This window comes from Rhea pennata, chromosome 3 (genome assembly GCF_028389875.1).
Source record: "Rhea pennata isolate bPtePen1 chromosome 3, bPtePen1.pri, whole genome shotgun sequence".
Lineage (NCBI taxonomy): Eukaryota > Metazoa > Chordata > Aves > Rheiformes > Rheidae > Rhea > Rhea pennata.
The window spans coordinates 64,306,932-64,327,801 of record NC_084665.1 but is presented as its reverse complement, the minus strand read 5'-3'; the positions used below and the strand labels follow the sequence as shown (position 1 = coordinate 64,327,801).

Sequence of the window (20,870 nt, the reverse complement as noted above, 5' to 3'; positions counted from 1 at the left end):
GAAGTCAGCTATAATACGATTGACACTGAACACATCCACTTCAAAAAACTTCATCTAACATGTTCTTGAATATAGCATTCTTAAGACAGTCATGTTGAGTAAAATGGCTTTGCTATAAAGAAAACTACAAGATTACAAGACTCACTTTCACTTGTGATAAAAGCTACGTCTGAACCCAGGTCTCAAAAGAAAAGGTTACTTACTGTACAACCTAACTTTCATCAAGTGAAATACAATCACAGTTACTTTCATTAAAAAAAAAAACAAATCAGAATTAAACATTTTCAAAATCAGCAGACAGACCAATGAACCTTTTTTTTTAAGCAAACACCAGGATGTGATTTTTTTTTTCAAGGAACGATTCCATCTAGAATATATTTTACTATATACAAACTATAAGGTAGCTCTGTCACAATTTTAAGGCTCAGGGTCTTTCTATTTTTGTTTTTGTTTTTTTTTTAATCTCATACTCTAGTCTCTCTGAACAAGCAGGGGAAGAATCACAGGTACAATTTCTACCTAAAATCAGTACTTACTAGACATTTAGATTACTAATTTATTCCATTTCACAGCAAAATATGATGGAAGAAGCATTTATATTATAGAAACCAAACTTCTCACTACTTCTAGATCTTTTAAAATCCCTGTTTGCAAGATCTCCCAGCTTAAATCCAACTACATCAGTAAAAACAAATGCATCAAGAAGGCAAAGCTTCAGCTCCGCGTTTCTCAAAGTAAAAACAAAACTAAAAATCTCAAAGTTATTTCAGCAGTAGGAAAAAAAGTCTACTTGTTTGGTTCTCTGTTGACTGAACAGGAGCACTAAGTAGTATATAATCTTCATTTTCCTTTTCAGCTCACCCACAAGGCACAGAAATTAACTCTGTAAATATATTTTCAAAAAAAATCTACTAACACATTTGAACGCATGCTTTGAAGTTTGAATTACTTTCGAAGAGAGCTATCCAAACAAGCCTCTTTCTGACCTGAAAGTGCATGAACATCTAGGAGATAGTTCCCTGTCAACTGTTAACATATTATCAAGCACCAACAGCCAGACTGACTGAAGGTTTCCATTTAACTAGATTTCCAATACTGAACTTGTTTACCTTGCCAAATATTCCAAGGCCATTATGCCTTTTATCAATATGACATCTGTAAAGTCTGAAATTCAGAAAGAAACCACCATTTTTCCAAATAAGGTACATAATACAACTACACACATCCTACTACAAGAGCTTTAGGGCCACGATAACTGATGAGTTTCTAATGTGTTGATGTGAACAGTCTCTCACTGTTTTTTCCCCACTGATTTTCACATTTTTTTTCCACATTCAGCCATTTCTTGGCTGATTCTGCAGTTGAGGTATTTTCGAAAGCCTCTGGCCACAAAGTCAAAGTTCAGTAACAATTGTCTTTTTAGACAAGTTCCTAGACCACAGGATTTTGAACTTTGTATTCAAAGCATTTAAATTATGCCTATGCGCGTATTTGTGAAAAGTGTTACAAAGTGGCCTAGAATAGTACTAATTAACTCAAACATTTAATTCAGGGACCAGACAATTGCATAGCCAAAGTCATCATTTTTCTGTAGTACCTCTACTAGCTCAGGATTTTTTGTTGCAGTTGCTCACCCATCTGAAATTTGCTTCAGGAAGATGCTTCTTAGCATCTTATTCAATGACAGGAAAACTATTTTAGATAATAGTATATTCTTACCCTTACAGGTATATGGGGGAACAACAGAGAGAAGTCAGAGTATTCAGTGTCACTTGTAGCCTGGAAGCTAGAACTGAGGTTGAGCAGTTAAGGTCATTAAGAACATAGTGCAACAGGTGCTAGAAGTGGCAAGATGATGCATAACTGAAATCTACATGAAAAGCTTCCTCTTTCTTCGTCATTTTTTTTCAGATAAGATAAGAAGGATATTTGAATTTTTTGGCAAAACACCATGAGCAGACTTCGGGACTGCTATCTTGGGAAACAGCCATTGTTTGTATTCTCAATGAATTCTTTGATGAATCAGCTGGTCCAGAGGGACACAGAAGAAATTCTAAAGCAGACAAATGTATCATAATCTACCTGAAGGAGACTACTCACTGTTTCCAGAAACTGGATATGAACATTTAAACTCTGACACACGGCTCTCACAAAGCAGCTTTGTCCTAAACATTCTGACAAACATTACTATCCAGTAAGCATTTAACATTTTGCCCTATGTCCACCCATAGCCATAAATAGTTAACAGGATCCTCAACCTCAGTTTTGCTAAACATTTACTTTGTATCCAAAGCACATAATAGAGAAAATAAGAACACGTGAAGCACAAGAAACATAATAAATATTTAACTTTTCAAAGTTCCAGTCAGTGTTAGATCAGAATTCTGAACACTTTTACAGATTTTTCCACAATTAATCTGGTACTTCTACTTACAGACTCCAAAATTAAACAGTAAAACAAACAAACATGCTACTAATTCTGGTATCAAAAAGTTTCTGGAAAAGGAGCAGGCCACATCTTCAGCTTTACTTTCATTATGAGATAGATACTCCAAAAACAGTTTAAATCAATTTAAGATTATATTGGCACCATCTTTCCCCTATGCAATCGCACTCCCTCTCTCATATCAGCATTCACTGATTGAGCTTATAAGAAGCTCAGAAGAGCTTCCCCAGAACTAAAACAGAGAAAGAAAAAAAATTAAATGGCTTAGCCAAAATACTGATAGGTCAATGCAAAGAAACGAGGATTCAGGCCAGAAAAGGCTGAGGAGACAAGACTGTAGCATCAATGTTGACTCAGACTCAAATGTAGACATCGAAAAATACAGTGGGTAGGCATTTATTGAATTTTGATTCTATATAGAATTTTAGGTTAATTCATCCTTTATAAATAAGTTAACGTCAACTAGGTATTTGCCTTTGTAGGGAATAAGTTCACATTTTAATATACTAGTGCCTAAAAATGTTTGATGTAGAACAATTTCTGCTTTAATTTTGCACTGGTCTTCAGTTTCAGCAAACAGAGGCAGTATGTTCATTAGAACCACCTCTCTCTAAACTGATTGTATTTAGCAGTTGAGAAAGTAGGAAAGTTCACTTTTATCTAATTCATTGGTAAGTTGTTTTGAAAGCCTGAAATGTCTGGGATCAGTTTTTCTGACATTATTAAGGTATCTAACCTAACTGCTTTTGAAATTCCTAATAGTTGATAACTACTACAGATTTAAAGGCAGTTTTGCAGCTCAGGTCAATGATTAACTCATCAATTTTGAATTCCACCAATTTCAACATAAGTTACACATCTAATCTCTTTGGAAACTTTGACAATTCTATTAACTATCTGTGTTTGTTTGATAATTGACCAAAGATCTGGCACAAAATTAACTACAGTTAATGTATCATTTATTAAATCAACTACTATTAGAAACTGAAATTGATAAATTGTTTTAGCACTTTTAATATAATTCTATTCATTGTATTCATTTAAAACATTAGATTCTAATTTCCATCCAAATAAAGCTTCATAAAAAAATGAAGTAAAAAACCCAGAAAGTTATAATTACTATCAAGGTGTTCTACAATAACGTAAAGGGGAAAAATAAGATCTAAATAAACACCTTTGTAATTCATATCAATTTTAAATGGAGATCAGCATATTTTCATGTTAAACCAAACTGCTGAGAATACTTTCCTCAATATCAAAAAATAAGGATACACACACACACACACACAATAAAATGTAACAGATCTTGATTAAAAAATACATTTAAAAAAATCTAACCAATCTAAATTGTAAAGTTTTTGTTAAAGTGGAATTACTAAACCAGGACACTATAAAGTATTCAGAACTTGAACTTCATTGGATTGACAAGCAGTTACTAAAAATATCATGTTAATCGCAAAAAGGTGGTATAACGGATGGCTCTAAAAGGAGACCCTTAGTGAAGGTAAGTCAAACAAACGAGTGAAAGGCAAGGCAACAGTGTGCTAAAGCAACTCTGGGGTGACCTCAATCTCAGAAAGGAACTGCAAGCATACATGAGTCAAATGAGTTTATAAACCTTTTCCTGGATCTCACACCTCAGGCCAGAAGAAAGTCTCCTAAGGAGAATTCCAGAGACAAGGAAGCCAGACATGGTATCCGAAGAGTAGCTCTAAGGATGTTGTGATCCAGGTCCTGATATCACACAGCCTGCATAAGAGTCAGGGAACAGATCCATCATGAAGAAAGATTATGCTAGAGATGGCAAAGTATTGTAGAACCTGTGTTTTTTTGTAATTAACCATCATTCATACTGAAGAGCAAAATAGTCCAAGATTCACTGTGAAATTCTTTATATATAGCAGGACATATTTTTAGACAAGGGATGAGTGTATCAGCCAATTTGCAAGCTTGTTATTCTGATCTCAACAGTATGAAAGCTTTTAGATTAAACTTTGAAGAAAATAATTAAAAATATAGAAATAAATGGAAAAGGGATAAGCCACTCACAGCACAGGTTAGTTCAGTTGGCTGATACTATTCTCAAAATTTTCTAAACAAAGGAACTGCACTACATTTAACCTGAATTTCAGTAAACTTCAGCATGGTGTCCTACAAGATAAATTCAACAATGTGTAAATTATTAGAAGAATCTAAAGAAAAAAGGAACTGGCTACAGAGGAACAAGGCTGGACTGTATGAGAAAGGGGAGTGTGAGACTGAAGGGAAGTTTTAAAAATGCTCCTGAAAGACCGGTTAGGGTAATGATCTTAATTCATACTTTGGTAACTCTGGCACACTAAATAGGAGCATGCAGATACTCCTACACAGTTTAACAACAAGTGTAAGGAGGCATTAATGAAGATGATCCGCATTACCTCAAGGACATAAATAATGGTAACAAGATCAAATCTAAAAATACGAATTTCAAAGTTTCCTGCATAGCTGAAGTTAATAGCAAAATCCATAATGAGAGTCAAACAGCTGAAAACAGAAAACAGTGGATGCACAGGTCAACTGTTGGACCACCACAATATGTCAAATATGACAGAACCGCTTCTCAAAGTTGTTGAAGCGTATGAGATGAGACATAGCACGTGGAAGGAAGGACATATCTTTTTTAAAAAACATTAAAGCTAGTGCGATCTCAGTTGTAACCAGAAGTACAAATCTAGTTCAGATATTTGCAACAAGAACCCATTCAAGTTGGATCAAAGGCAGAGAAGGGTTACAAGGATTACAAGGAACTATCTTATGAGAGGAAATTGAGAACATGGATTTTTTAGCCAAGCAAAATGAAGGCTAAGAGGGAATACAATGGTTTTCTAGTACATATGGTGGTGATCTGCAGCAAATACTAAAGGATAACATTATTAAAGGAAAAGGTATTACTTGACCTAAGTAAATTTAGATGGGAATTGAAATATTCCCAGGCTCTAAAATAGCTTTCCCAATATGGCCAGTGTAGATAGAAGTTCATAATTTCAAGAGAACTTGATTATTTTTAACTTATTTTATACAATTGCCTATGATAATAGAGGATTATACTCAGGGACACTAGAGGTCTTTTCCAGTTCTGTGTTCCTAAACAGCTTCTTTGATACCAGATGTATTTTACTTGCAATTAACTGTTCATTCTACAAAAGAGAATGCTAACAAAAGAAACTAACAAAAACGGCCTACTGTCAAAACCTTACAAGGTGGTCACACAACTTTTCATGTAATTTAAAAAGTTAAAAGGATCCAATTTGACTGCTGGGGGGAGAGAGGGACAGATCTGAGCTGTCACGTCCTAAAGCTGAACCGACACATCAATAATTTGGATTGCAAATACTATGGTTAATGCCCATTTTGGAATATGCATACCTTCAGCCCTACTTCTATTTTCACCTAGAAACAGCAACAGGTCAGCCTATGAAGATGTGCCACATGTACAGTATTCAGCTGTTAGAGCAGCAAGTTCTATTCAAAATAGTCACTCCCCACCCCCCTATTCCTCAGAAAAGATGTCAGGCTAGGTAAAAGTATTCCAAAGTGCTATCTGGCTCAACATTTGGATCACATTTAAAGACACTGGAAAGTATATGCCCTTATGTGCTTTAACAATAAATCACAAAACATCCAAAGGCAACATCTAGTAGACTGATGTTGAAAAAATTTAGTCACACCTAAATCACAATTTCAAAAAGCAAAGTAATTCCTAATCTTGACACTGTTGCTTCTAAGAAATTGCTTTAAGAACATACAGATTTTTAAGGAATTAATTTTGCTTAAAAAAAAATAAAGGGAGAAGAAGAAGAAACTACAGTGATAGCTCCTAATCATACTAGGAGGATTTCTTAAAAAGCACAAGAATGCTAAAGAATCCTGACTCTCCAAAATGATCTAAACTACAAATTTTTAGTAGTACAGCTACTATAATCAAGGTATAAAGGTATACAGAGTCCACAGTAACATACCTGTATCAACAAAACCGTTGATATAGGTGTCACAATGTCAGCGTAAATGTTCTCATTTGCTTCGTGTATTATTTAGGAAGACATTATGCCAGCAGAGAAACTGTTTTCCCCTAAAGGTGTTTTATCTCCACTGTGCAGTCAACACAGCCTCTAGCAAGCAAAGGTACCTTTCATCATTTGGCTTAACTCCTATAATCGGTTTTGCAGTTTTGACAACAGTTGAGCTGTTGTCTAACTTCATAGTAACTAAAAAAAACCAACAACAACAAAAAAAAACCCCACAAACATCTTGTAAATGCAGCACTGACATAATACTAACCTACTATTAATGACAAATGTCATCATAAAAATGGTAAGAGATAAAAAGATGTTCCTGAATTTGGCTTGTGATTGCTTTAAAAGATGATTCTATGACCTCATTACAGCTACTCTTTGGAGTCACAACACGATTGCTAGCTCCTGATACTCCCCTGCCTCTGGGTGAGGGAACATATTAAAACAATGCATTTATAAAGAAATCATTTTAGCTAGGACGTTTCAGTACACAATACCCCAAGTGAAATTCCATTATTTATTTGAAATCATGATATATTAACCTATGCATGACAAAAGCCTCATCAATATGAGAAGTTATACATGAACAGAAGAGGCTTTTAAAGACAAAGGTCAAGATATCTTTTAGTTTCATAAAATACTGTAGCTGAAGTATTTGTAAGAAACTGATATATTTTGAAGGGGCAGGCACACTATTAAAGCCAGTAAAAAGTATTTGTTAAAAATCAAAACGCAGACTCCTCAATGATCTATCTAACAGCTAAGCGGCAAGCTCTAAGAACAAATTCTACAAACACAACCTAGACACTTGGAATTCCTCAGAAAAGAAAAATCCAGGAAAATGATGTGCTGTAATTTGCTGCTGTTAGACTTCAGCCCTTTCTAACTTAGTTACTGAAAAAGATGACATGCAACTGATACTCAGTCTGAAATTATTTCTAGGTCTTAGAAACCTGAGTAACATCTCTAGGTAAAGACAACTAAATCACATATTTCTCCAAAAATATGGTTAAAAGTTCTATCCATCTTTTGGAAAATAATCTAATTGTAGTACTCATCTGGAAGTGAGAAACTTATTTTCAAGCTCCTTCTCAGCACAAGTGGCTTCAAAATCTCAGCTCATTTCTGATATGGTATCCTAACCAAAAAATATTAGATTGGGGCAAGGCTGATCTTCACTGGTTTGAAAAAATCTATTGCACAGTCAGAAATTTAAGAATCAGCCACAGAAAAACGCAGTTTTACAACGGGGTGCAAAACCAGACAATACTTCCCTAATGTTCTGGGTCCCAGACCATGAATACAGCTTAATACTACTGGAGTCAGTGTTGTATTGTCTGTTTTATCTGTTCCAAGTCTGGTTTCCGGGCCAGAGTTGTATACAAATGATTCTATATAGAGTTTCCTTATTTTGATAAACTCACACGGGCCTCTGCAGAAGACAAATACCAGGCTGCTTGCATCAGCCAAGATGGTAGAATGAAATTTGGATGCAAATGTACATGCATTTGGATGCAGATGTAAATCTGTGGCTTCTTTTACCAGAACTTGGGAGACCTCAAACACCCATTTTTTTGTTATTTTAAAGTTAAACCAGTAGGGAGTCCTGTATCAGACTACAACTGTCACTAAATAATACTCTCTCATTGTCGTGTTGAATTTATTTCAAACAAATTAAAAATTGTCATCTCTGAGTGATTATTACAGACAAGACAAGCAGGTGTGACTGGTGATTTCCCCATGAACCTCTGAGGTGCTATGACAGACACACCGATCCAAAGCTAGATAATGACAAATTATCTTCAGATCTCCTGTCACTCCTCTTCCTTTCACTGTAGTCCTCATCTCCTGTTTTGGAGGTGTGGGGGAGGGGGGAAGTGGCAGAGGTGCTTACTTGTCAAACACCTATTACAGATGGCATCTGCTAGTTTGCTTTTTCTTCAATACTGGAAAGTCTGAACTATTCTTGGAGAGGTAAATAAATGTTTTTGAGTGAGTTCCTTTGTTCTCAAACACATTAAGGAATGTTTGCAAGTTTCATGATTCCTTATAAAACAACTCTGGAAAGGACACACCACAAGGAGGAAAACAGGACAGTCAGCTACACAAAGAGACATGTATCCAACAACATAATATTTGCACTTAGTGTTCTCATTTTGATAGGAAATACTGGCATAAAGATTTCCTATTGGAAAGAAAGTGTAAAGCTCTTAAGTGAATAAGCAACAAAGCTTTTAAACAGAGTTATGAAGAATAATATTCAGAGATGTAAGCCTTTTCAGTTTTCATTCATTCAGTTATCCTTTAAGCTGAAGATGAAAGAGCTAGCGAGCAAAAGGAATCAGTTTCTAGTTATCTCATTATTAGTGCACAGTGAAAAGCTATGTGAAAATTGTCTATCTGTTCATTTCCAATTCTCATCTTCCCTACTTAAACTGCTGAACAATCAAATATAAAGAGTCACTGTGAGGTTTTTTTTCTCCCTGAATAAAGTATTTCAGATTTAAACATAGGATTGCATTTTGAAAGACTAAATGCTTAGTCTTCAATGTCATTCAGTAACACTGGAAGTACAGGATGTTGATGTGAACCATCTAATAAACCAGACATTAATATCATAATGATTAAAGCTTGATACTTTCTATCATATATTACACATTAAAATTTGTATTCTGTTTTCTGTCTCAATTCTTTGTGAATTAGTACCAATATTTCAATACAAAGTTGAAGACTACAAAAATGCTTCTCACATGTAAGTGTTTCAGAAGCATAAGCAGTCCTCATGTATATATTAACACCCCGGGGGCTGGGAGGCATCTGAAGAAACTATATCAAATGTAACAGAGTTCAGAAACACTACTAGTCTGGTATCTATGCAGCAAACTAGCAATTAGGAGTCCTAGATAATCTTTTAAATTAATTTACCTGAGTTAATCCTTTTAAATTAATTTACCTGTTGATCTGATGAAGTACGTTGCTGAACTGCATCATGGCTCACAGAGCCTTTTTTGACTTGTATCCTGCCAGGTGGAGGAGGAATTACACCTGAATATGAAGCTGGGTTATCAGCATCTGAAGAATACAAGGCTGTGTGTCTTGATTCTTGTTCATTCTTTGACACAACAAATCTGGGAAGAGGGAGGTCCTTTACTGTTAAAAAATAGAGCAGGCCATATAATTATGATGCTTAAAAATAAATAAATAAAACACATTTTTACTTCCTGGTTAAAATTTAACATGTGCCACAATTAAACAGTCTGCTGCTACAGTCAAACCAGTATCTGTCAGTTGAAAAAAAATACCTTTTCTACATCATATTTTATGATTCTGCTACCCAAATTCTGGTTTTAATATACGATGATTTCATCTAGCTCCATAATCAGCCCAATTGCCACTGCATTTAAACACAATCTGAATTCAGCTCATTTTTCAGTTTTATCAACAATTACTCAAGTATAATTTCTCAAAAAAAAAAAATCTACCATTTCTAGCACATACCTAAAATTAGCCTAAGTGTCTTCATACAGAATGAATCATCAGTGAAAACAAAAGTAAAATACTGCAGCATATTCAACTTCAGTGAATGAACTGGTATTATGTTTATCTTCCACAGCAGAAACTGTAATTTAATGTTATTGCAAATAATGCGGGTATTGCTTAAACACATCTGTGTGCACCTTTCTACGTAAGAAGCTAAATTAGTTGTTTTACTACAATACAACTGGAAATGCTCCAATATCAACTGTCACTTTGTAAAAAACATCAATGAACTCAGGATTTCTACAAAAAGCTAAGAGGTCCTTAGTTTTATGCACCTTGGTTCAGCGTTGTCCAATATAAAAATGAGGTTATATAAATCTCTAATGTCTCACTGCAAGATGTCTACCACTTTTCTGAATCCTGACTACAACTTTCTCACAGATCCACTGCTAATCAAAATAAACTGTAAATTCACTGTACAGCTTGCTTGTAATTGCCCCCTCCCCCAAATTAAAAGCATGGCCAAAATTTAACTTCTCGTGTTGACTTCTGTATATCTCTTAATTTTGGTATTAAGTACTGGTCAGTGGTACTATCAATATTAAAACAGACAAAACTACATACAGTTTATTATATAAAAATTGAACATTAAACTTATTTGTACTTGAAGAGTCTCATTTGAATCCATAATACTCAGGAACTAGAGACATTTATGTACCCTGTATCAAAGAAAAACACTCTAGTAAGAACAAACTTGATTTAAGCCTCTCTCATGAGCTTAATTCAATATGCCAGATTATTTTCATCACAGAGAAGAAGCATGTGACACAGTCTAATTAAAGTTTGTGGTTACATATCAGGTGGAAATCTTGATGCCTCCTTCATTCCTAGATGCTCATTTCCACATCTGTATGGCTCCCTGTGTTGTACTAGAGAAGTCATTCATGTGACTGAACAGTGAACTAGAACTTGCCATGAAAAAGTGGGAAAGTTCACTGCATACAAATGAAAATTTTATGCTTGCAATACAGGGCATAGTACAAACCAAGAACAGGCAACTAGCACGGGGGAAATCTATGTGGTCAAGGCAACTGATTGTTCCAACATGAGGCTTTGGTATGAGACATTTAGCACTATCTCACAAAACAGGGCTCAAAAAATATTCTAGTCATTGGTTCATTTAAAAAAGACTGAGTACAGATTTTCACTGTACTGTATACATTTTTACATAGACATTAAACTGTCATTGTAACCTCTCCCCATCTCTAACTTCTCCCCATAAAAACAGAATAATTCATTTTTAACACTGCAACATTTGTTACCATTCAGAAATTCTTCAAATATACTTGTAATAGCTCTATGAATGGAATTAAGATCTTAAATTGAAACTAATCAGAAAGCTCTCTGTTCTTTTCACACCTACATCATTAGCATTTTCTTCCACATACACACAAAGAAGTATTCCATACCTAGAAAAAAAATATTAAATTGAAATAGTCTGAACTAACTAATACTTGGTCATTAGTTTAAGTTTTTAGCTTCCTAGAAAGAAATTTTTCTAGGACAGCAAAGGAGCAATAGGTTTATGGTTTGCAGCACCATAACAAAAGCCAATATTGTTAGTATACTACATTTGAGTAATCAAAAAAGCATTTAACTAAGAATCATTTGCATGATATTTGCATTGGATGGGCCAAGTACCCAAAATTTGACTGTAGCCTCTATTCAGCAATTCATATAAAGAAAATTTCCCATCTACTGAATAAAAAGATAAGGAATCAAAAGCAAGAGAAACAAGGAGAAATCTAAGATGAAAATCTTAGATGAGAAAGATCTAAAATCTAAGGATAGAGTGAATAACATAAGAAAAATCACTGAATAAAAAACGTGTGGACTGCAGTGAGAAAAAGTAGATGTCCTAAAATACCAGCTTTAAATCTTGTTAAAGATTTTACTTTGACAAGAGAGTACAGTTTATTTTTGGTTCCTCTTCCAGATCTCTTGGAGACAAGACTGTGGGCAAAACCCAGCTGTCTAGGCTACAGAACCCCAGGGAACAAAGGAAGGTAACCCAAGTTCAGAATCATTTTATGAGTCTTCAGCATGCCATATTTCAGCTGTTTAGCAGCTGCTACAACAGCAGTTGAATCACCCTAGGAGCAGCAACTTCAGCAACAGGACTGGAACCACTGCAACCAATGCAGCAGACAGCCAAAGCTAAAAACAGTTAGGGTAAAAATAAGTGTTCCATTAATGATACTTGTATTTGGTAGGTTTGGAACCAGTACAGAAAATTATTCCTAGAATCCAGAAACCACGGAAGTATTCCTAGCATTGTCATGAATCAAGGAAGTTTATCCTATCACACAAGTTCCAGTGGCTCTTTGCTAATTTTACAGAAGTATTTTTTGTATTTTGGAATTAATTTTGTACTTTCATTCTTTCATTCCAATTCCTTCTTTCAAATTTCTTCTGACATTACAGACCCCCCCCCCAATTAGAAAGCCCCCTCCCAGGCTTAAGGTGTCTTTTATTAAAATAAAACCAAGCATATAAAAATCTGAGTACAGTTATATACACAGATTTTAGTCCTTGCCTTCTCCAATGGATGTTTGATGAGCAATCCCATAACTGTTGTCATACCAAGTTTCAGTTCTATCAGATACTAAGAGCTGAAGGTCCCATTTCCAAATATTGAATTCCAGAATTTTCTACTACAACTCACGGAAACTTTAGATCTTAGGACTATGCAACAGGAAAAATAGGGAAAATTCATGATCATATAGTGGCTCGGGAGCATAGAACTTGAATACTAGCAAAGCACTGGATAAAACCATGCATATTTCCAAAAAGCTAAAAAAGCCCCATGAAAGCAACATCTACTGTTTGTAGATGCACAGCTGTAAACAAACATAATTAAAAATTTACATGATAATTTCTTGCTCTTTAATAGCTTTGTCCAATAATTTAGGTCTATCATATTTTGGCTTTAAAAAAAAAGTCTTCTTATCAGTTCCATTTAATCTACATCCTTTAGACATAAGGACTCCTAATCTTTCTTTTAATTACCAGCATCTATAGATTCTATCATAACATGTATTCCACAAACAAAATCCACCAGAGAAGTCACCTGATGCAAAGCTGTACTCCAGAGATAATACCCCAAGCTGAGAATTGCATACTCTGTTGCAAATTACTGCAATGGCTTAAAACTGCCTACTTGATCTTTCCAAATCTCTTTTCATTCCACAGAGCAACCTGAACACAGATACACTTACAAAACAGAAACCAAGCAGGCTACTGTAGAGTCTAGAATCAAAAGCTCTTTGGGTTGTCCTGAACCCTTCTCCTACAGCCAGTTTTTATCCTTTTTCCTACTTCACTATCTCCTCCATGGTCTTTCAAAAGAAGGATGACAGCTATTTTGGCTGATAACAGACCATTTACAGAAAGATCTTTTGCAAGTCTCCTTTTTTTTTTTTTAATTAGAAAAATGCTAATCTTAAGACATTAATCTTTCTACTTGGAACTAAGAAGAGAGAAAATTGTAATGCCTAAGCCAAGTGTAAAACAAAGGAACGTAGTAGCTCAGGAAAAGATAACCTCTCTTTTGTTGCAATAAATTCATTAACTACAAAACTTTGGAAATGTTGCATTCGTCTTTTCTTTCAAATTAGTCCTTTTAGTACTTCTATTTATGGTATATAGCACAAAAACAAGTTGTCACATGGCAGTCTAGGAAATTAACATATTTACCCACTTGCTCCCATAACGAGCAAATGCTTATCTCAGTAAAGTAAGGCATCTTACATTCAGTGCACGGAAAGAATACACACCCTCATATTCTCCCTAAAATTATTTTCAGTCTTTAGGGTAGCAATACATATTATATTAAAGAGTCCAATAATTAACAAGCTTGCTCTATCAGAATTTTTGAGCCAACTACAGTAATTCTGCTTATTTACTCAATTATCTCCCACCCTTTCATTTACCTGTATTTAAACTTTCCACTCTTAGAGGGAGACCAGATTGGGCCACAGCAACAAGTTTCAAAGCAATGTAAAATTGACTTCTTCCAAAATAGCCAAGTCTTGTTGCACCACAAAGCTCCATAATCTGCAAAAAAAAAAAAAAAAAAAAAAAAAAAAAAAAAAAAAAAAAGTTAGCTTTATGAATAAAGTTAAAATACTTAGCCCAATTTAATAAATTTAACATCAGCATGCCTTGTATGAAATGTCCACGTTCTTTATGCAATCTTTCAATAACAACTTCACATGCAATCTCTAAATATTAATGACAAGGGTCAAAGAGTATGGAATTCATGATAATCTGCAAAAGTAGCAAGTCTAGAATTTAAGGCTTTCCTAATTATCCACCTTTTCTTTCACCTAGCTCTAAAGCCTAGACTTTAGAGGTTCTACAGAGATATGATGTGAGATGGAACAAAACAGACTAGCTGCTGGGATTATGTTCCTATTTTCCAACTCTTTTACAAGAAACCACCTAATAAACATCCTAGGTCTCCATGAACTGGTCAATTAGCAGCTGTAATGTCTTTGTGTCTCCAGTTACAGCTATAGAAAATGAAGGACGCTTTAAGAGTATCTAACACTGTTAGCATTTTATTGGTTATGTCAGATGTACTCCAAAAAACAAAGACAAAAATTTTTCAGTGATTTTCAGCCAAATTTGTACAGTATGTTACTGAGCAAGTTAGAGAAATGCTCCTGCCTCCAAATATCTCCCAGAAGAAATTTCAATGAAGAGGTTAGAATTTATAAAAAGTGAAAATCCTGAACAACTGCAAGCAGTACCTGGCAGCTTACTCTGACACAGGCTTGCTGTAGCCCATAACTTCCAATTTGTAAAACAAAGCTATAAAGCATTCATTCAGAGCATACACAAGTATCCACACATATGCATGCATTTCAGGACTGACTGAGAATACAGAACTTCAAGTTCTCACAGATGCTCATGTTCATTTAAGAAATGTCACTGAGAAGAGTGATGTTCACAGGGAATCAGATTATTCCATTTTCTTTCCTAGTATTCTATATAACTGAAAAGAGAATACTTTTTATTATGAATCTTAAGAAAAATCTACTGAAATCTTCACGCTGCTTTTTCTAAGGCGCAATGATTTGGGGGTGGGAAAACCATAAAACAGGACAGAGCCACTGCGGTTAAGGTGGGGAGGGGATTAGCAGTTGCTCAGAACAGTCCTAGCTTCTCTATTATTTTGCTGTGGCAACACAATCATTCTAATTATTTTCAAACTGAATTCAGAAGTTTTTAATCATTCTAGGGGCCAGAGGCTGGATACTGCTGATCTCAATGGCCTAAGTCAGCAATAAAACACTCTTGTCAGCAACTTACTCCACTATTGTTTTTTCCTTGTGTTCTTATGTACAAAACAGCACAGCACAAAAGATGAACTTTATTTTTTAAAAAATCAAGCTGCATATTTTCAATATCTTACACATATACAATACAGCTGATGTTTAAAAGTACTCTAGACACTTCTTTGTACTGCAAAACCAAGTCAATTAAAAAACTAAAATTCTACTCAATGTGCTCTCCCTTGCTTGCAAACAGTAGCAGAGAACTGAAATTCATATATCTTCTCTATACTTTAAGTAGGTTTATACACATTTAGCCATTTACTAAAAATCAGAGCAGAGTCATCAAGAGTAAAAAGTCTGGAAGAATAAGAATGTATATGAGCTTGCCAATACTATGAGCTTATATAACTTTACAAGTTTTCTTTCCATATTGTTCTTCCTCATGATTTCTTCTGAGGTTTACCATGAGTACTGTGAAACACCACTTTAGGTGCTGTACACCGAATTTGACTCAAAATTAGATCAAACATTGCTTCAAAAATCCCAGTAATACAGACAAAGTCTATTCTGAAAAGTCTTATGCATACTACTGTTGTAGACAAGGCTAAAATCTGTGTATGTAGCTTTATTCAGATTTTTACATGGTTGGTTTTATTTTGATAAACCAACCGGCTCACTTAGCCTGACTAAGAGAAGACTTAGGGGATGAGAAAACGACCTAATGGCAGCCTTCCAGAACCAAAGAGGTGGTGGTTATTGAGAAGACAGTCAGGCTCTTTACCAAGCTGTACAGTAGGGAAAAAAGAGTCATAGAATTGGTAAGGTTGAAAGGGACCTCTGGAGATCATCTAGTCCAGCCCTCAAACAAGTGGCCCATACAGGGATTGAACTCACGATCTCGGCATTATCAGCACCATGCTCTAACCAACAGAGCTAAAGAGACCATGGTTATGTATTTTAAAAGGGAAGGTTTCAACTACTTATTGGGAGAGAGAGGTTGTCACTATGAGGATGATTAAGCATTGGAATAAGCTGCCCAGAGAGGCAACAGAATTTATGTCCTTGGAGGTTTTTAAAACCTATCTGATTAAAGCCCTGAGCAACCTGGACTAAATTAAGTGCTGGTCCTGTTTGGATCAGAAGGCTGCAGTATATGTCCTCCCAAGGTCCCTTCCAAACTTGACGAGCCTATAACAACATTAGCAAAGTTCTTCAACTCCTCTGATTTTGTTAAAGCAGGGGATCTGCCTGCTTCTGTTAGCATCACTTTGCAGTAACACAGCTGTCTAAAGGCAGTTTAGTTACCAGTCTGGTACTGCAATTATTGCTCTTACAAAATATGTAATTTTTCTATATGAATACATACTTTGAGTTTCTACCAATCTTTCCTGGATTATAGTATCAGTTTCTACCATACGGTTGTCTTTTTCCCTACTGTGCAGCTTGCTAAAGAGCCTGACTCTGTCTTCTCAATAACCACCTCCTGTTTGGTTCTGGAAGACTGCTATTAGGTTCTCCTCAGTACTACCACAAAGTCTTGGGCTAAATGAGCCCAGTTCCCAGTCTCTCTTCAAAGGCCACATGCTACAGCTCCTGATCATTGTGATGGCCTTCTCTTGGCACTGCTCCAGTTTATCAACAACCTTCGCACACTGGGGAGCCCAAAACTGGATGCAGTATCCCAAATATGATCTAACAAGTGCCAGGTAAAAGGGAACAAATCACTTCCCTTGATCTACTGGTGATGCTCTTTTGAACATAGCCAATACATTAGCTTCCATCACTGACAAAGCATGCTGTCAACTCGTATTATTCAGCAACTGTCAACCAAGACCACCATGCCCTTTTCTGCTGCTACCCAGTCAGTCAGCCCCTAGCCTATGCTGTTCCAGGTAGTTAGTCCCTTCCAGGTGCAAGGCTTTGTACTTTTCTTTTTAGAATTTCATTAGACTCCTGTGGACCCATTCTTCCAGCCTGCCTAGGTCCCTTTGAATGGCAATCGTGTACTCAAACGTATCAGCTGCACCCACTACTTTGGGTGCCTGCAAACTTGATGAAGGTGCATTCCCACTTCTTCCAAGCCACCAAGATGACATTAAAAAGGAGGGGTCCAAAATCAGGCTCCGAGTTCAATGATCTAGACAGCTCTTTAGCAGTTTCATCTAGACTATAACATCCCAAAGGTTATTCCACAGACTGCTGTGGGACACTATGCTGAAAGTCTTGCCTGAAGTCAAGGTAGATAGACCCTCAACTACAGGTCTAGTCATTCCATCACAGAAGGCAATCCGATTGATAAGCATCCTTGGTAAATCCATGCTTGCTAATCTTAATCATTACTTTTTTTGCCCAGAAATGGCTTCTAAGTAGACTTGCTCCAGGATTTTCCAAGACCAGAGACTCACCAGCCTACAGTTCCCTGAATCATCCTTCTTGCCCTTTCTAAAAATTGCTGTAACGTGCAGTCACTGAGGACCAGCCCTGATCTCCACAACCAGTTAAAGATAAGAAAGAGCAGCCTCACAATGACACTAGCCAGCTCATTTAGCACCCTCAGGTACATCTGGTCCCATATACTTTTACAGATCTCATTTTCTCAGGAGATCCATGACAATCTTCTTGCACTGCTGCTGTTTTTTCTCCTCCTTCAACCCTGTTTCCCAGCACAAAGGCCAAGCAGACCTCATCTGTGAAGATCAATGTAAAGAAGGCACTGAAAATCTTAACCTCATCTGCATTCACTGGCACTAATTTCTCTCCCCACCCCCAAAGAGATCAGTTATAACTTCCCTGTTTAGCAAAGCTAGTCTTTTGGTATGTCTTCTCATTTTCCTATTACTGTGTTTATGAAAAGCTGTGATTTCCCAGCTCTCTTGGGAGACAGTTCTGAAGAGCAGAGAAGCTCACAGTTACTGCTTTCAGGCAGGTTCCAGTTGGGGGAAAAAAAAAAAAAAAAAAGTCAACTGCACTTTCACATAGCAGTATCTAAGCCACGAAGTCCATGAGAAGTCAGCCTCAGTGCTATTAAGGCAAGAAAGACACTTTAGTAACTATGCACAATCAGACAAATTGATGGGTTCATTAATTACAGTTGAGCTTCACATGGCTCAAAAAAGGCTGCTTGAGTGCTTCCTTACCATATCCTGTAATTCCAGGACCTGATCAAAACAAGCAGGCTGTTGTGAAACCTAGTACAAGAAGGAGTGGGATGCTGACAAATACTTACTTCCAAAGGAGCCTCAAGAAGACCAGCAGGCCTAGGACTGTGCACAGCAATCAAATCCTGCTGAACAGAAGCTAGCTTCATTAAATCACTTGGTTATATCTGCATTACACTTCTGACATTGTCTTACAGAACCTGTGTTAATTAGCTTTCCCTGCTATACTATCTCTGCAGCGTGATGTCTAGAACAGAAGATAGCAGGGCATGTTTCTTAAGTTCATTAATTAAAAGGAAACAGTTCAAAAGCTCTTCAACTAGTTGGACCGCAAAGACCATGCCACAAGAAAACAAGTCATAGCCTAAATTGACAGGCGACAATTCAAAGGATAAAGTTCAAGGCATCAACATCTAAAATAAATTGCCCACACCCAAACCAAAGTTGAAAGTAATGACTCATAAGTGCCATAATTAAAGCACTGAAGATTCAACAACAGTCAGCTAACAGTCAAAATCAGGACAATGGCAAGAGCAATGCCTTTTTTTAAAAGCACTGTTTCCTGGAAGACTGATGAATATCCATGTACTTGACTACACATAAAACAGGAAAAGCTTGTAGATCCAGTGGTCTAACATTGACAGATGAATAACTGAGCAGACTCTGGAAAAACTCTTTATGACAGGAAGCAGTGACACTGGTATTTGGAACGTATGTAATCACCAGACAATAATGGCCTTGGGCAATTTCAAAGCCAGTGCAGAGTTAAAAATTGTCTTTTTCAGAGCTAATAAGTAGCTTGTTAAATACTGAATTAATAACTAAGCTACTATGGCAGATAAGTATGATAAAAGAATGAAAAACAGATTCAAAGGAAAGAAAAAATGTTGAAAAACACCACATTTAAGTATCAAGAAAAGGAAAAAGCTATGGATATAGAAAAACAACTAATCACATAGAATGCCCTTATGCTATTGAACAAGTAGCTGTCAAATCTACCCATAGTTAAATGAATTCTCTATTTCAAAAGCAGCATATAATACTATCAGAAAGACAACTGAATGGTGAGTAAAATCATTAAACGCAAAGATCTAGTGGAGCTCCTCTGTGGACTGACAGCATGTTTGAACATACTCAGACAGCCTATCTATAATCTCCTTGAAAGAGGATTTAAATGTTCAACAGGCAATAAGTTATACAGACAGGATAAAATATTGCGATTGCTTCTCTGAGATTTGTTATGCTTACAACCTTCATCTTCCTAGGATTAGAGAGGATAATGAATTTCTTTAAACTTGTTAAGGAATGTAAGGAATGCTATCTTCAAGAGACAATCCTCCATAGCTATTTGCATTTCCTTAGCTGTGAACATCTTCAGGTCACACTACTGCAATTAAGTGAGTAAGAGGTGACAACTCCAGAACCGCTTGTGATTGATGCAAAGAGGAGTGCAAAAACCATAGAATATGAAATCACACACTAAAGTCACCATACTGCAAAGAAGAAACAGCAGCATCAACAGTATTAGGACTTGATGCAGAGCAGACACACAGGAAGTGGTATTTTGACAATGAAATGCACCTTCTAAAATTCTTGCAGATTTCAGATGAGAGGTTCTTGAACTAAGAAGAGTTTATGAACCAAAGATCTGAAAGACCTAAGAGCCTTAAGCCTCTAGATGAAGCAGAACAAATCACATTTTTTCGATTAAGTTAAACCTCTCTTGGAAAGGCTACCAACATATCACACTCCCCTACAGATTCTTCCACAAGGTAGATCGAGCCTATGACCTGTGAGCACTTTGCATGCAAACAAACAACAGTATGCAGAGACTCCTCCAGTGGTAAAATAATAAAGGAAGCAACATACAGGCACAAGTGCCACACACATGATAAAGATTTTTCATTCATATGCTTGTAGGAAGTCATTAAAGCACTAATTTTTCCATAAAAGAGGAAGATAAGAGGCAAGACTGTGAGGCAACTTTTGAAGGCCGGCAGTGGGAACACATGTAGTAGGGAAGAGTGAATAAGCACACTGGAGAACCTTTTGTGTCACTGCATCTGAACTAAGATATTAACACAAGTCTGCTCTCCACTAAAAAAAGATTTATATATATACACACACATATACAAAGATACATATAAATATATACACACACACACACACATATATATATACACACATTTGCACACACATACACACACACACACATATTCAGGATATTAAGGGAGAAAGAAGCTGAACTGGAATTTAAAATAAAAGTTTTGATCCTGTTTATAAAAACAATCTTAGTTTGAGGTGTTTTAGAAGTCCTACTGTGACTTGGCATGAATCTTCAGTTTGTATTGCTGGGGTGAGGTTTTGTCTGTTTGTTTTTTAAGTTATAAAC

General features: G+C 36.1%; 1 protein-coding gene across 8 annotated transcripts in view; it reads right to left on the bottom strand.

The window, feature by feature from the left end:
* The window catches only part of REPS1 (RALBP1 associated Eps domain containing 1), a 68,787-nt gene that overhangs the window by 36,278 nt on the left and 11,639 nt on the right, over positions 1-20,870 (bottom strand). For all 8 annotated transcript variants that reach the window (XM_062572470.1, XM_062572472.1, XM_062572471.1 and 5 more), the window contains exons 2-3: positions 13,971-14,094; positions 9,452-9,648 (exon numbers count right to left, since the gene is read on the bottom strand). In XM_062572470.1, the coding sequence (XP_062428454.1) occupies positions 9,452-9,648; positions 13,971-14,094 (321 nt within the window). The remainder of the gene's footprint in view (positions 1-9,451; positions 9,649-13,970; positions 14,095-20,870) is intronic.